Source organism: Oryctolagus cuniculus, chromosome 12, assembly GCF_964237555.1.
Source record: "Oryctolagus cuniculus chromosome 12, mOryCun1.1, whole genome shotgun sequence".
In the NCBI taxonomy this organism is placed as follows: domain Eukaryota; kingdom Metazoa; phylum Chordata; class Mammalia; order Lagomorpha; family Leporidae; genus Oryctolagus; species Oryctolagus cuniculus.
The window spans coordinates 74,743,553-74,760,196 of NC_091443.1; the positions used below are offsets into that span (position 1 = coordinate 74,743,553).

Sequence of the window (16,644 nt, forward strand, 5' to 3'; positions counted from 1 at the left end):
GGGCTCTCTGCTCCTAGGGTCATCCAGCATTAGGATACTCAAGGACTTTGCCAAGAATGCATATGAGGAAGCAGCTAAGATGTAACCCTTGGCCTTCTCTGACCTAGAAACTTAGTAGCCTAGATGAGAGCCCGAGACATGATCTTAGGGAAAACAAATTTGCTGTAACAACCTCTCTCTGAGCCAGGGTTAGAAGATAGGTACATGTAAGTAGAGCTCAACCTTTCCCTTTGGCTGAGGAGACGTGAGGCTAGCTGGATTCTAGTTAACTCAGATTACTCACTTGACTCTGGAGAAGAGCAACATGGGCAGAAGCCTTCGACGAGGGAGGAGGGCTGGTGCTGTCCGTGAGTATGGAGCAGCAAAATGGAAGGTGGAAGAGAAAACCAGAAAAGTAAGCTTTGTGTGTTGGGTCCTCACCTCAAAATTACTTTGCACATCCAGACTTCCTTTTTGTTTTTTTATTTTATAATTTTTATTTATTTTTTTTTGACAGGCAGAGTTAGACAGTGAGAGAGAGAGACAGAGAAAGGTCTTCCTTTTTCCGTTGGTTCACCCCCCAAGTGGCCGCTACGGTTGCCGCGCTGCGCCGATCCGAAGCCAGGAGCCAGGTGCCTTCCCCCGATCTCCCATGTGGGTGCAGGGCCCAAGGACCCGGGCCATCCTCCACTGCACTCCCGGGCCACAGCAGAGAGCTGGACTGGAAGAGGAGCAACTGGGGCAGAATCCGGTGCCCCGACCGTTACTAGAACCCGGTGTGCCTGCGCCGCAGGCAGAGGATTAGCCTAGTGAGCTGCGGCGCCGGCCCAGACTTCCTTTTTGACAAAGGCTAAGTTGTTCCTGGAAAAGCAGAGGTAGGAAATCCAGTTTCTGTAGGGATGGGGAGATAGGATACAGGGAAGTTACTCTGTCTTTTCTGTTCTGTAGCTGTATACGTTTAGGCGTGACCTCAGCACTGCTGTGTTTATCTTGGCATGTGGGTAGACCAGGTGACGGCAAGCAGAAGGCAACGTTGCTCATCAGTTTCAGGAAATTACCTTCTGCTCATCAGTTTCAGGAAATTGCCTTCTGCATTCAGCCAGGTGGTACCCAGCCTGACCTGTATAAAAAGCTTTTACTTCCATGCTATGGTGGGTCACTGAAAGAAGTCTGAAAGTATAGCCAAAAGCCAGCTTTGTCCTTATAAACAGTCTCTGTGCCTCGTCTTGTTGACTAAATTGTTAAAAACCAGAACAGAGTTGAAATAGCTAATTCAGACTTTGTGGTCTCCTTCCACACAACAGAGTCAGCAGTCTGGTAGATTGGGATGGATAGTGTTTATTTGGAGTATGTGGATATGTATTTGAAGTATGTGGAATGTGCAGAAAGAAACCTTGAACTTAGCTTTTATGAAAGCATGTGTGAAAGCTGGTGGAGAAAATCATAACAGGATGTTTCAACAGGTCACTGATGTAGATCAAGGCTACTCTGACTAGTAGTTTGCTGGTCCACTTGAGCTGTACCTGTACACCTTCATCAGGTACATTTGATAGATAGGGAGTTCATGACTGATGTGAAAGATGGGAGGTGGTTAGGGACATCAGAATCTGGGATATAGGTGTAATAAGGATCAAGGTGCTAAGGAGGAACTGTTTTTGCTCTAGATGCTCAATGCTGAGAATGACCACAGGAGTCCTCTGACGTTCTTAAGGCTGGCTGCCAGAGACTCACATTCTGACTGCCCTGATTTGGTCAAATCCCCCTGTGGATGGGCTCTTACAATGTTCTGTACTATTCCTTGGTACCAGTTGTCCCCTTGGCACTCCCACCTTCCTTTTTTTTTTTTTTTTCTGTTTGTCTTTAGTCACACGTAAACTCCATGAGAGCAGAGCCTAAGTCTATTTTTACTCACTGTTTTATCCCCCATGCCTTGTATATTTGACTGTCACAGAACAGATACTTTACAAATAGCTGCTAAATGGAGCACGATTGACTTGGCAATACTAGATGCAGCGTGTGATGCAGAGGTTTAGAATACCCACAATGGACTGGTTAAGGTGGACTGACTTTCCAAGCTCCTGGCTGAAAAAGCACTCTGGTAGTCTTTGGTCTAATGGATACTGAAGGAATCTGAAGAATACAGCTCATAGGCAGTGGGGCAGTCACCAAGCATGCAGTGCTGTTGTTAATTGTATTTTTTTTTTAAAGATTGATTTATTTATTTGAGGCAGAGCTACAGAAAGGCAGAAGTGGGAGTGGGGGGAGTCCTCCATCCACTGGTTCACTCCCCAATTGGCCACAATGGCCAGAGCTGTGCCAATCCGAAGCCTGGAGGCAGGAGCCTCCTCCGGATCTCCCAACTGGGTGCGGGGGCCAAAGCACTTGGGCCATCTTCTGCTTTCCCAGACCATAGCAGAGAGCTAGATTGGAAGTGGAGCAACCAGGACTTGAATCTGTGCCCATATGGGATGCCGGAACGGCAGGTGGCGGCTTTACCCACCACACTACAGAGCTGGCCCCTAGTATTCTGTTCTTTATTCCCTCCCTGTATGATTTTTGTTGGTACAGTTTTGACCATCTGATGAAATTACAGTTTTATTGATAATTATACCCCCTTCTTCAGAATGGGATGACTGACTATGCCAGACTGGCCTTTTGCATAGTCTTCATCTTGAGTACATAATGACGACTCTGCAGTTCTTAACCTAGGCACAAGCCTCTGCCTTCCTAATATATTTTTTCCACAGTCTACTGATCAGTCTTTGAGGTGTCTGAAAAGGGTGTTTTGTCCTTGTAGTTATTTCTGGATTGTGATGCTTCTTGGTTTAAAGGGCACAGATACAGATGGAGGTCTTGAGCGAGGACCTCTGATTTTCACAGCTTTCTCTAATCCGATTGCTGTTCCTGCTGTAGTGCTGGTCTGTCTGATAATAGTGGTGTCAGTTTTGACGATGCATTGTTTGTACTTGACCAGATTGCTCTATTAGTGAACCAGAAGCTTAAAAGAGAAATTAGAGATTTAACTGTTCTTATTTAAGTGTGTATAAATGACTTCAAATGTTCATATATCAGCACTTTAAAGTTTGATGAGCTTTAAGCAGTTGTCTATATTAAGGCAAAAAGGTGGGTGAGAACAAACATTACTATTTCAGGTGGAGACTAGAAATGTGAAATTTCAGAAAGAGTAGAGCTTTTGAAAAGCACTGGTTCTCCTAGGGAGTATGGTAGAGAGCAAGAAGAATCAAGATGTGCACAAATACAAGAATATTTGGAGGGGAGAAAGATATATATTAAAACCCTTTAAAATCATATTTTTAAAAAATATTCACTAATTTGAAAGGCAGACTTATATAGAGAGAGATTCCATCCACTGGTCCACCCCTCAAATGGCTGTAAGGGCTGGAGCTGGACCAGTCCAAAGCTAGAAGCCAGGAGTTTTCTCTGGGTCTTCCATGTGGGTGTCAGAGCCCAAGCACTTGAGCTATCTTCTGCTGCCCTTCCATGAACACCTGCAGGATTGGAAGTGGAGCAGCTGGGACAGGAGCTGGTACCCACATGGGATGCTGGTATCACAGGTGGTGGCTCCAGCTACTACTCCACAATGCCAGCCCCAAAAATCATAAATATTTTTTAATTCAGAAGTTTATTTACAGATTTTAACTCTTAAATGCTTTGCTACAAATAGGCTGGTAAATAACAGTATTTTTTTGAGGTATTTTATTTGGGGCTCATTTTGAGAAGTAGACAAAACCTTGCAAACAGAAGACACTATTTCTATTACAGTAAAACAAGGCAGTTCTGCTATTAATGACCTTCATAATTGCAGGTGTTTCTTATATTTTCGCTATGTATGTATGCAGCCATAAAATAGCATTATTTACATGTTTTTGGATCTGATGTAAATTTTTTTTTTTTCCGACAGGCAGAGTGGACAGTGAGAGAGAGAGACAGAGAGAAAGGTCTTCCTTTGCCGTTGGTTCACCCTCCAATGGCCGCCGTGGCCGGCGCGCTGCGGCCGGCGCACTGCGCTGATCCGATGGCAGGAGCCAGGTACTTATCCTGGTCTCCCATGGGGTGCAGGGCCCAAGCACTTGGGTCATCCTCCACTGCACTCCCAGGCCACAGCAGAGAGCTGGCCTGGAAGAGGGTAACCGGGACAGAATCCGGCACCCTGACTGGGACTAGAACCCGGTGTGCTGGCGCCGCAAGGCGGAGGATTACCCTAGTGAGCCGCGGCGCCAGCCTGTAAATGGTTTTTATATGCAGTTTAATTTTAATTTGTTTTTGGAAATGTCAACCATCTACTCATTTTTACTATTATATAGCATTCCCCTGTATGAATGTAAAATTCTTAACTCACTTATTCTCTATTTTTTTTTTGAAGTTTAGGTTGTTTGTAATTTTTTGCTATTAACTAAAACCCCAAGCATTTGTATATTTACTTTCTTTTAAGTTTTTTTTTGACAGGCAGAGTGGACAGTGAGAGAGAGAGACAGAAAGGTCTTCCTTTGCCGTTGGTTCACCCTCCAATGGCCGCCGCGGCTGGCGTGCTGCGGCTGGCGCACCACGCTGATCCGATGGCAGGAGCCAGGTACTTATCCTGGTCTCCCATGGGGTGCAGGGCCCAAGCACCTGGGCCATCCTCCACTACACTCCCTGGCCACAGCAGAGAGCTGGCCTGGAAGAGGGTAACCGGGACAGAATCCAGCGCCCCAACCGGGACTAGAACTTGGTGTGCCGGCGCCGCAAGGCGGAGGATTAGCCTAGTGAGCCGCAGCGCCTGCCTGTATATTTATTTTCAAGCATTTCTCTAGGAATTTACCTTGAAGAAAAGTGGCCAGGTCATAGGGCATGGTATTTATTTATCCATTTATCTATTTATGCTAGATAGTGCTGAAGTTATTTTACTAATTTAAAATCCCACCAGTATTGTATGAGAGTTCTAGTTTTTCCACTATCTTCCTCAGACATAATGTTCACATATTCTAGAAATGTTTTTCCAAACCATGTTATCTCAAGTTAATTTGATTTTTTTAAAAAAGATTTATTTTATTTATTTGAAAGAGAGTTATAGAGAGTCAGAGAGAGAGGCAGAGAGAGAGAGAGAGAGAGAGCTTCCATCCACTGGTTCACTCCCCAAATGGCCGCAATGGCCAGAGCTGGCTGATCTGAATAGGAGTCAGGAGCTTCTTCCAGGTCTCCCACAAGGGTGCAAGGGTCAAAGCACTTGGGCCATCTGCTGCTGCTTTCCCAGGTCATAGCAGACAGCTGGATCAGAAGTGGAGCATCAGCAATTCAAATCAGCACCCACATGGGATGCCGGCACTGCAGGCTGAGGCTTTATCGGATACATCACTGTGCCTGCCCCTAATTTGATTTTTCTATCAGTGACATTACACACTTCTTGTGGGTGTGTTTGTTGTTCGAGTTGATGTTTTCATGAATTGAGGAGCATGGTCTGTGAATTCATCTTACTTGTGTGGCTAAATTTTTATTCACTGGGTACTGATAGTCATAGTAAATAAAAATGTTCCATAATGAACAAAGATATTTTGGGCTTATATGTTCCTTTAGAGAAATGTTGCTAATATTTTAGCCTAAAAAAAGTCTAAAGAACTCTATACACATATTATGAACATTTTCATTATTATTGGCATTAAATAAATGGCATAACTTAGTCTAAGTGTTTTTTGTTTTTTTTTTTAAGATTTGTTTACTTATTTAGAAAGGGAGAGTTACACAGAAAGAGGGAGAAACAGAGGTGGAGGTTGGGGGGTGAGGATCATCCCTCCATTGGTTCACTCCCCAGATGGCCCCAACAGCCAGGGATGGGCCAGGCCGAAGCCAGGAGCTTCATTCAGGTCTCCCACGTGGGTGTAGTGCCCAAGCACTTGGACCATCATTCCAGGCTTTCCTAGGCCATTAGCAGGCAACTGAATGAGAATTGGAGCAGATGGTATGTGAACCGTTGCCCATATGGGATGCCGATGTCTCAGGAGGCAGCTTAATCCACTATGCCACAGTGCTAGCCCCAAGTCTTAAGTGATAAAGGAATCAAGTGTGGTGAGATTTGGAACCCTGGCCAACACGTGTGAATAGCTGACAACATTTTTGTAGGCTATTTTTGGTTAAAGGTGATTTATCACTTGTCTGTGATTAAGTTTCATGGACCATGGGTAGTGTATAGCCAAATGCCGGTTGTGTCACTTCACACATTTAAAGAAAAGAATATTGCCTGCAGTGGTGACTCTTCCTTCTTTTTCTCATCCCCAGGTTGTATCGGAGTAAGATGGACGGTAGCTTTGATTGTGATTGTGGTGAGCTGGAGCCACCTGATCACTAACAAAAGACATCTGTTAACCAACAGCCACCAGGGCTTCCTGTTGAAATATATAGCAACAAAGGAAGAAAAGAAGCAAAACGGAAATAGTGCTTACCAGCACCTTAGAATGATGCTGCTCAGGACCAGTCCAACACTGAATGTATCTGCACTGTGAGGAGAATGTTCATAGAAGCCTGTTGTGTGCATATTTATTCACATTTTTGTTAAATGTTAAATCGTTTAGCACAGTAAATCTGAGTGCATAGTATGTCATTTCATTCCGTTTGAGTTTCTTGAGTGTTTTCTTTAGATGTCTGCAGAGTTGCTGCCCCTTCCTTGAACTATGAGTACTGCAATCTTTTTAATTCTCAGTATGAGTAGAGCTTTTTGAGCTTTAAATCTAAGGGGAACTCAACAGGCCCGGTTGCCATATGCAATGAACATCAAGAAACCATCTTGCTATGGAAGCATAATTATTTTTCTTCTCCCTTTTTGAAAGATCTTTCCTTTTGATGCCAGTTTTCTTCCTTGTTTACACAAGTTCAACAATTTGAAAGGAAAAGGCAATAGTAAGGGTTTCAAAATGGCAGAGAAATTTGAAAGTCTCATGAACATTCATGGTTTTGATCTGGGCTCTAGGTATATGGACTTAAAACCATTGGGTTGTGGAGGCAACGGCTTGGTTTTTTCTGCTGTAGACAATGACTGTGACAAGAGAGTAGCCATCAAGAAAATTGTCCTTACTGATCCCCAGAGTGTTAAACATGCTCTACGTGAAATCAAAATTATTAGAAGACTTGACCATGATAACATTGTGAAAGTGTTTGAAATTCTTGGTCCCAGTGGAAGCCAGTTAACAGACGATGTGGGCTCTCTTACCGAACTGAACAGTGTTTACATTGTTCAGGAGTACATGGAGACAGACTTGGCCAACGTGCTGGAGCAGGGCCCTTTATTGGAAGAGCATGCCAGGCTTTTCATGTATCAGCTGCTACGTGGGCTCAAGTATATTCATTCTGCAAACGTACTGCACAGAGATCTCAAACCAGCTAATCTTTTCATTAATACTGAAGACTTGGTGCTGAAGATAGGTGACTTTGGTCTTGCACGGATCATGGATCCTCATTATTCCCATAAGGTATGTGGAAAGGTAGTTGAGCTGGAATTTTAAGCTAATTCACATCTTCAGGAACAGCTCCTTGTGTTTCATTTATATGCTATTTATAGTTAATTCTGTTCAACTTTATATAGTACCTTTCTCCTGATATAGATCTACTTTCATTCAGTCTCCATGTGTTTGAAGTAGAATGGGATCCTAATTAAATACTAATTCCTGAAAGTATATGGTTAGTTTGTATTTATAACTGACTTTCCTCTAGTTATTTGTAAGTGAAATACAGTCAGCCTTCTGTTATCCATGGCTTCCCTAACTATCTGGGTAGCATTCACATGGCTTAGGTGCTGTAAATAATCTAGATGTGCTTTAAAGTACATAGGGTGATGTGCACTGATTGTATGCAGACACCACACCATTTTACTCAACGGATTTGAGTGTCTGAGGATTTTTGTTTTGGGGAGTGGGGGGAGATGGTGTTCCTGAAGTAATTCCCCATGGATACCAAGAGACAGCTATATGTTCTTAGCTGTTTGGGACAGAAGTGTGATCCTTCCTGAAGGTAAGATGATAAGCTGTTTAGATTTTTAGGTCTTTGTTGGCCCTTTGAGTCCATACTATTCAGTTATGCCTAGTTTAAGAAAACCTAATTTAGTTTGAAATACAAATATGCATAAACAATTGGCAGTAAGTATAACTAAAAGGAATCATAGCAACTTTCCCTTAGATAGTAGCTGCTTCTTGCACAAGAATTTAGTATTTTTCAAGATTTCAGGTGCAATCTTAAGTGGGAATCTGATGTTTAAAATACATAAGTGGAGCTGTTTAGTTGTAAAGAATTCCTGGGAGCTCTGCTTGCTGAGCTTCCCATAGCACCTATCTAAAATAAGCAAATCTTAGATGTACATATATACACTCGTACTGGCCCACCTTAAAGATATTTTTATTTAATTTTAAACCACAGGGAACTTGAGTAGTGAGATGAAATGAGTGGCCACGTCCTTTCTAGGGGCTACAGTCAGAGACTGTAGGTAGAACACTGAATTACAGTTACGCTGTCCTGGACTTCCGTTTCTACCTCTGGCTGTGTGACTGTAAGCTGATCCCTTCATCTCAGTGTTTTCTCACCCATAAAGGAGAGTTGGCATTTACCATCAGAATTTTTGGAGGTTGTTTTGAGTATGAAATAAGGCAGTATATGTATTTTTGTCATGTTTTCAGTGTAGATTGATTACAAATGGGATATATATGTAATAGAGCCAGGTCCCATCGGCTGCCGGTAAGGGGGTAGGCTTTGGTTTATGCGTAGCACCTCTGGTGTGGTCTCCTTGCTCAAAGCAAGGAGCAAGCGTCTGTGCACCTTAATTATATTAAGACTTGAAGTTAAAAATGGCTCCTCTTCTGAAACTTCTGAAGCATGTTTTTTTGTGGTTGAGAGTTTAGCCTTGACTAGTTAGAGTATGTTTTGGTCAACACAATTCCTGCGAACATCTTATAGGTTGTATACTCCAGGGAAATTGAACTTCATTAGCTTCCCAAATGGCAAGAACCTTGAAAATAAGCTTAGAAATCAATATGTTGTTTTATGATTTCACATTTACCGTTTTGGTTTTATTATTAGGTCAAGGGTTCTTGAATGAATAAAGTTGTATGTACTGCCCTTTAGTGAAATAAAGTTGAAGTATGTTTTTTGTTTCTTTTTTAGGGTCATCTTTCTGAAGGGTTGGTTACTAAATGGTACAGATCTCCACGTCTTTTACTTTCTCCTAATAATTATACTAAAGCCATTGACATGTGGGCTGCAGGCTGCATCTTTGCTGAAATGCTGACTGGGAAAACCCTCTTTGCAGGTTAGTATTTAGAAAAAAAATCTGAAAGAAAAGTATTTTTCATTTATCTATGGACGAAGATCTGTAAAAGTTTTTTTTTTTTAAAGATTTATTTATATATTTGAAAGGCAAACTTAGAGATCTTCTTTATGCTGGTTCACTCCCAAAAAGGCTGTAGTGGCCAGGGCTTGGTCAGGCCCAAGCCAGGAATCTGGAACTCCAGCAGGGTTGCCTGTGGATGGCAGGGGCCCAGCGCTTGGGCCATCTTTTACTGCTTTCCCAGATGCATCAGCAGGGATCTGGATTGGGAGTAGACTAGCTGGGACTTCAACCAGCTCTCACACGGGATGTGGATGTTTCAGGCTGCAGCTTAACCTACCATGCCATGATGCCAGCTCCTAGATCTATATAGACTTAAAAAAAAATTGTAGTCCAGAATATTAAAATGAAAAGATAAAATGGTGTTTTTATTATTTAAAACTGAGAAAATTTATTCACATATTCAATAAATGGGTCACTTTATAAATGTAGTCAAAATGATTTGTAGATCCACAAAATGGTACCTGAGTTATATTGTTTTGTCAGTATTTGTCACTTCTGGTAGGATTTTTAAACTGTTGAAAATTCAAATTTTTATACTACCTCTCTCCTCCACATTGCCAATCCTCCCTATTGCTTGAACTGCCACATCTTGTTGCCTGACTGCTATGACCTTTCAGAAAAATCAAACAAGGAATTTTTTGTTAAGTTTGGTGCTGTGAAAGGGTCTGAAGGAAGTATGTGAAAGAGGCAGGGTGAATAATCCATGGAAAACATTAGGTATCAGAAAGCACAGTATGAGTTTGTAAAGACTAAATAAGGTTAAGTATTTAGTGTAGCATAAAAGCTGTAACTTAGAAAGGTTGTGTCAGTGCTGGCAGAAAAGGTAGGCATGATGGAGTCAGATTTTTTCAGTATATCGGAAGCAGTGAAAAGAGAAAAAGTATAATTTACTTAAAGGTACCCATATAAATAAAGGCATGAGTGGTACATTCATGAACGAGTGAGAAAAGTTTTATGAAAACAAGGTTTCAAATAATGAAAACTATATTATGACTAGTTAAGATAGGGTCAAAGTACTTAGTAAGTCAACAGAGGAGTTTGCATTTGGAAAAGTAGGCAATTAGTATGGACTTTTTTTTTCTTTTTTTTTTTTTAAAGATTTGTTGATTTGAAAGGCAGAGTTACAGAGAGGCAGAGGCAGAGAGAAAGGGAGAGGGAGAGAGAGAGAGAGAGAAAGATCCTCCATCTGCTGGTTCACTCCCCAAATGACCGCAACAGCACTGCTGGGCCAATCTGAAGCCAGGAGCCTCTTCTGGGTCTCCCACGTGGTGCAGGGACCTAAGGACTTGGGCCATCTTCTGCTTTCCCAGGCCATAGCAGAGAGCTGGATCAGAAGAGGAGCAGCCAGGACACGAAGCAGTGCCCATACGGGTTGCCGGCACTGCAGGCGGCGGTTTTATCTGCTACGCCACAGCATCGGCCAGTAGAGTCTTGAAGATTGTTCAATTAGGGAAGTGATGTGATGATTCATGAGGCCTTGTTCTTGCTTTTGATGCTACTTTCTCTGTATACTTAGTGTTCAGAGTGGTCCTGCCACCATTCTCAGACTGCTAAAAGGAGGAAAGTCGTGGTGCAGATTGTTGTGCAAAAGAAAGCTAGAGATTAGTCTGCACAGGAGAGCATTGCTGAAGAAAGGATGGTAGGCATAAAGGCCTTCACTGTTTTTAATGCCAATATTTGTCTCAGCTTAGATAGCAGCCCATTATAATTGTCCCTATATTTATCTTAAATGTTTTCTATGGTATGTGGTAGTGATTGAATTTTAATTTACAAAATGTGGAAAAACATCAGTGATTCTTGGACACTAAATGGTAAAGTGAATTGAATTTCTTAGTGCTGAGAGTGGAAGCTACATTCCTGATATTCAGGTAACTTCAGCATGTTTAAAATAAGTACTGCATTTGTTGGTGTGTGACAAAGTATCCCAAAACTTAGATTGAACAACACTTATCTTCTTTTAATTTTTATTTTTATTTATTTTATTTATTTATTTTTTTGACAGAGTGGACAGTGAGAGAGAGAGACAGAAAGGTCTTCCTTTGCCGTTGGTTCACCCTCCAATGGCCGCCGCTGCCGGCACGCTGCGGCCAGTGCACCGCGCTGATCTGAAGCCAGGAGCCAGGTGCTTCTCCTGGTCTCCCATGCAGGTGCAAGTCCTTGGGCCATCCTCCACTGCACTCCTGGGCCACAGCAGAGAGCTGGCCTGGAAGAGGGGCAACCAGGACAGAATCCGGTGCCCCGACCTGGACTAGAAACCGGTGTGCCAGCACCACAGGTGGAGGATTAGCCTATTGAGCTGCAGCGCTGGCCCAACACTTATTATTTTAGAGTTTCTGTAGCTCAGGAATTTGGGAGTGGCATAGCTGGGCATTTCTAGCTCAGGTTGTCTCAGTCAAGATAAAGGTCAGGGCTGCAGACTATCTAAAGTCTCAATCAGGGCCAGAGGATCTACTTTTCGATAGTTTATTCACATGACGGTCACCAAGAGGCCTCAGTGTCTGACCATGTGGGCTTTTCCATAGGACTACTTGAGCATATTCACAATATGGTAACTTGCTTCCCAAAAATTAATGATACAGAAGAGAATAAGGAGAAAAGCAAAATTTATTGTTTTATATTCTCACCAGCGGTGTTTTGGGGGATTCAGTTTCTCCACATTTCCACCAACATTTAAGATGGTGTCTGGCTTTTTGATTATAGCTGTCCTAGTAGGTGTGAAGTATAGGCTGTGGTTTTGATTTGCATTTCCTCATTTGATTTGCATTAGTGATTAACGATGTCGAATATCTTCTCATGTAGTTCTTGACTGTGTACCTTCCTTGGAGAATATCTAGATCCTTTTCTGTTTTTAAATTGGATTACCTGTTTTTTTTTTTCTTCAAAGCATCCTAATGTTCTGCTGAGCATGCAATCTTAGATCTTCCGTTTGCTGATTCACTTGCCAAATGGCAGCAATGGCTAGGCCTGGGCCAGGCAGAAGCTAAGAGCTTCACCTGGGTCTTTCATGTGGGTGGCAGGGACCCAAGCATTTGGGCCATCTTCTGCTGCTTTTCCCAGGCCATTAGCAGGGAGCTGAATGGGAAGTGGAGCAGCTGGGACATGAACCAGTACCCATACGGGATGCTGGGATTGCAGGCTGTGGCTTTACCTGCTATGCTACAACCCTGGCCTCCAGGGTTGTCTTTTTACTATTGCGTTCTAAGAGTTCTTTTTAGCATCTATGTTTAGATTTATATTTTGAGTTAATTTTTGTGTATGATGTAAGGGGCCAACCCGCTTTCTTTGGCATGGGGGTAGCCAATTGTCTGAGCACATCTGGTTGAAAACACATTCTCTCCCCATTGAATTACCTTGGCATGCTTGTCAGAAATCTCATAAGTGTAAATGCAAAATGTTTTTGTGGGACCTAGTCTCAGAATGTACACACTGTCACCTCAGATTTGTTGTATGTGTTAAAAGTGAGTTACTAAGTATACCTCATGTTCACGGAGAAGGGAGTTGAGTCTACCTTTTGAAAGGAATAGTATCAAAGAATTTGTGGACATATTTTAAAGCCATCTCAATAATGAGTCAGAAAATGAAAACAAATTTAAATCTATATAATTTAAAATCATTACATCATGATTCAAGTCGAAGAAACCGGTTTAGTTTTACTGCTATGGGATTATACAAAGATACTTAATATTAAGATAGTAATTTGGCAGTTCAGATATTGTTCCAATATAGCCATAGGAAGAACTGGATTTAAAAAACTCTTAAGTAGCTTAATTTTATTTGACAGAGTTAGAGAGAGAGACAGAGAGAAAGGTCTTCCTTCTGTTGGTTCACTCCCCAAATAGCCGCCACGGCTGGAGCTATGCCGATCCGAAGGCAGGAGCCAGGTGCTTCCTCCTGGTCTCCCATGCGGGTGCAGGCGCCCAAGCACTTGGGCCATCCTCCACTGCACTCCTGGGCCACAGCAGAGAGCTGGACTGGAAGAGGAGCAACCAGGACTAGAACCCGGCGCCCATATGGGATGCCGGTGCTGCAGGTGGAGGATTAACCAAGTGAGCCAGGGCCCACTTAATTTTGATCTTAAACCAATGTAAATTGTAAACACTAGGAACTATTTATGAAATTGTTTGAGAGTTCTAGATTGTTGTTTCCCTCCCCTTATTTTTTTCTGTATTTGAAAGCCAGAGAGAAAGAGGTCTCATCCACTGGTTCATTCCCAAATGGCCACAGTCAGAGCCAGGAACTCCCTCTGAGTCTCCCACAAGGGTGGCAGGTACTTCTGCTGTTTTTCCAGGTGCATCATTAGGAAGCTGGACCAGAAATGGAATAACTGGGACTCGAACTATTGTCATAGTATGGGATGCTGGCATTGCAGGTGGAGGCTTAACTCACTGTGCCACAATGCTGGCTCCCTGTAGTTCCTTTTTTCTAACTAGATGCTTTACTGGTATGTTGGTTATTAAGTATATACTAGGAAAAAAGAGCATCTGAGGGCATGGACGGACTAGGTGTTACTGAGGTTGATGTCTTTTTAGTCCATAGAAAGTATCCTAGTCTTGTTTTTCAAAAGTGCATTTCTGTTGTGTTTCCAGATCGTTACTTTGTTGGTGCTCCTATTCAAGGTCAGTCCTTCTATGCTGTGTTCTTACCCAGGCCTTCACTCCAACATGTTTTTCTTTTGCATCTTCATTTTACTTCTTATCAAATCATTTTTTAATCAGTATTCAAATATTGATAGTGTTCCCAGTCTTAGAACATAAAATCCTTTTCTTCGGACCACACATCCCTCTCAACTACTGCTGTGTTTTTCTACTCAGAAGATGTGTGCATTGTTGCCATCTTTAATTTCTCTTCTTCCATCCTCTGTTGAATATTCTCCCATAAGGCTTTGACCTCCACCAAAACTGTTCTCATAAAGTCACCAGTGACCTCCAGAATGCTGAATTTCTCGTCAGTTTCCATCCTCATGTTGAGCCATCTCCAGCATGGGTCAGAACTGGTCTTTCCTGGGGCTAGTGTTGTGTTACAAGTGCTGTTTGTGGAATGTTGATTTGAGTCCCAGCTGTTCCCCTTCTGATCCAGCTTTCTTACTAATTCACCTGGCCTAGCCCTGGCCATTGTGGATGTTCAGGATGTGAACCAGAAGATGGAATATCTATGTTACCCTGTTTTTTGTATAATTTTTTTTAATAATTTGAGGGACATCAATGCTCAGGTGTAAAACGCTGCCTTTAAAAAAATTTATTTATTTGAAAGGCAGAGTTACAGAGAGGCAAAGGCAGAGAGAGAAAGATCCACTCCCCAAATGGTCACAACAGGCATAATCTGGCCGACCCGGAGCCAGGAGCTTCCTCTGGGTCTCCTACGAGGGCGCAGGGGCCCAAGGGCCTGAGCCATCCTCACTGCTTTCCCAGGCCACAGCAGAGAGCTGGATTGTAAGTGGAGCATCCAGGTCACAAACCGGTGCCCATATGGGATGCCAGCACCATAGAAGGCAGCTTTACCCACTATGCCACAGCTCCAGCCCCATGAATAAATCTTTTAAAAAAAAAATATTTTATTTATTTATTTGAGAGGTAGAGTTACAAACAATGAGAGGGAGAGACAGAGAAAAAGTTGTTCCATCTGCTGGTTCACTCCCCAGATGGCCACAACGGCTAGAGCTGGGCTGATCCAAAGGCAGGAGCTTCTTCTGGGTCTCCCTTGCGGGTGCAGGGGCCCAAGTGCCTGGAGCATCTTTCACTGCTTTCCCAGGCCATGGCAGAGAGCTGGATCGGAAGAGGAGCAGCCAGGACTAGAACTGGTGCTAATATGGGATGTCGGTGCCACAGGCAGAGGATTAACCCAACTGTGCTATAGCACTGGCCCCAGCCCATGAATAAATCTTTAAAACAAAACACCCTGGTATTTCCTTCTCTTTTGTAGTACTTTTCTCCTTGTTTTTCAGCTTAATACTCTCTTGATTCTTTCAGTTGTCATTGGTTCATTCCTTGGAGTTACTCAGTGGGAGATTTCACTCTTTTTCATTCCTTTAAGTACCATCCAAATCTGATGACTCCCAAATTTTTATCTTCAAGCCTTGTTGCAGTTGATTTCTCAACAATGTTGCGGTGGATTAGTTTCTGAGAGGAGGAGTGTGGTGGGGGCAAGAGGCGTGGAGTCACCACACAGACCCCGGCAGTTGGGTGAAAACAGGCTTGAGGCAAGCAGCGGGTAGGCTCGTTTGTTTCAGGTAGTACAACAGCTTATATAGCCAAGACCAGCCAATCCGGTCAAGGGGCGGTCTATGCCCCAACCAATCACAGCCTGTTGCCAGGCAGACTCCATTGCCAGGTGGGTTTCAAAGCCATTCCTGAGTAACTGATGCTGGCTTGCCAGCAGCCATCTTGGCATGGCCTTCTCATTCCACCACAAAGCCTGACACCTCTTCTGAATTCTAGATCATTATCTTGTGCTTAATGTCTACTCGGATGTCTAGTAACATCTCAAATTTAACCTATCCAAAACTGACCCTCTGATATTTCTCCCTCATGTTTTGTTGCCTTCCTCATCTCAGTAAACTAACAGTTCCATCTTTCAGTTGCTCAGGCAAAAATATCATCTTCACTTCTGTTATGAGATCCTGTGGGCTCTTCCTTATAAAAATACATCTGGATTCTAAGTGCTTGTTAATGCCTTTGCTATGGTTTCCTTCTCCTAGTCCATTCAGCCATTAGGTGTGTCACGGTCTAACATAGGGCCCTCTGGCTTTCCTGCTTCATTATTTGCTGTCTGTAGGCTCATTACCACTTAGCAGCAGAAGTGGTCCTAATACATCGTGTCATTTCTCTGCTCAAACTGTGTAACGGCTTCCCATCAGACTCCTCAGGCAAACCCTTTATGTTCTGGTACCACTGTGATCTCAACTGCTGTTCACCCCAGCTTCTCCACTTCAATTGGACTTGTTTCTTGGACACACCATGTTGCTTCTCTCCTCTGTCCTTTTCCTATTTTCTAGAATTTCTTTTCTCCATATAAAAGTATTGTGTCTTCCTTAAGTTTGAGCTTTTGGTGAGGCCTTCCTTGATCATCCTTTATAAATTAATGTCCATACTCCCAAGAGTGCTGTCTGACCCTTTTAGCTTATCCCACTTTTCTCCATACATTGGATTTGTTACCATTTGACATACCCTAAATATGCTTAGGAAGTTAGGTTTGTCTACTAGGTTGCAACTCCACAAAGACAGGGACTTGCTCTGTTTTGTTTCACAGCTGTTTTCCCAAGTGCCCTAATAGTAAGGTCTAAAGCAAACAACAAAAAACTG

The 16,644-nt window shown here is 42.8% G+C and overlaps 1 protein-coding gene across 3 annotated transcripts in view; it reads left to right on the forward strand.

Annotated features, from left to right (window-relative positions):
- Positions 1–16,644, forward strand: part of MAPK6 (mitogen-activated protein kinase 6) — a 94,236-nt gene that overhangs the window by 69,274 nt on the left and 8,318 nt on the right. For all 3 annotated transcript variants that reach the window (XM_051822001.2, XM_051821999.2, XM_002717751.5), the window contains exons 2-3: positions 6,253–7,439; positions 9,121–9,265. In XM_051822001.2, coding sequence (XP_051677961.1) covers positions 6,885–7,439; positions 9,121–9,265 — 700 coding nt within the window. In that variant the 5' untranslated portion in view covers positions 6,253–6,884. The remainder of the gene's footprint in view (positions 1–6,252; positions 7,440–9,120; positions 9,266–16,644) is intronic.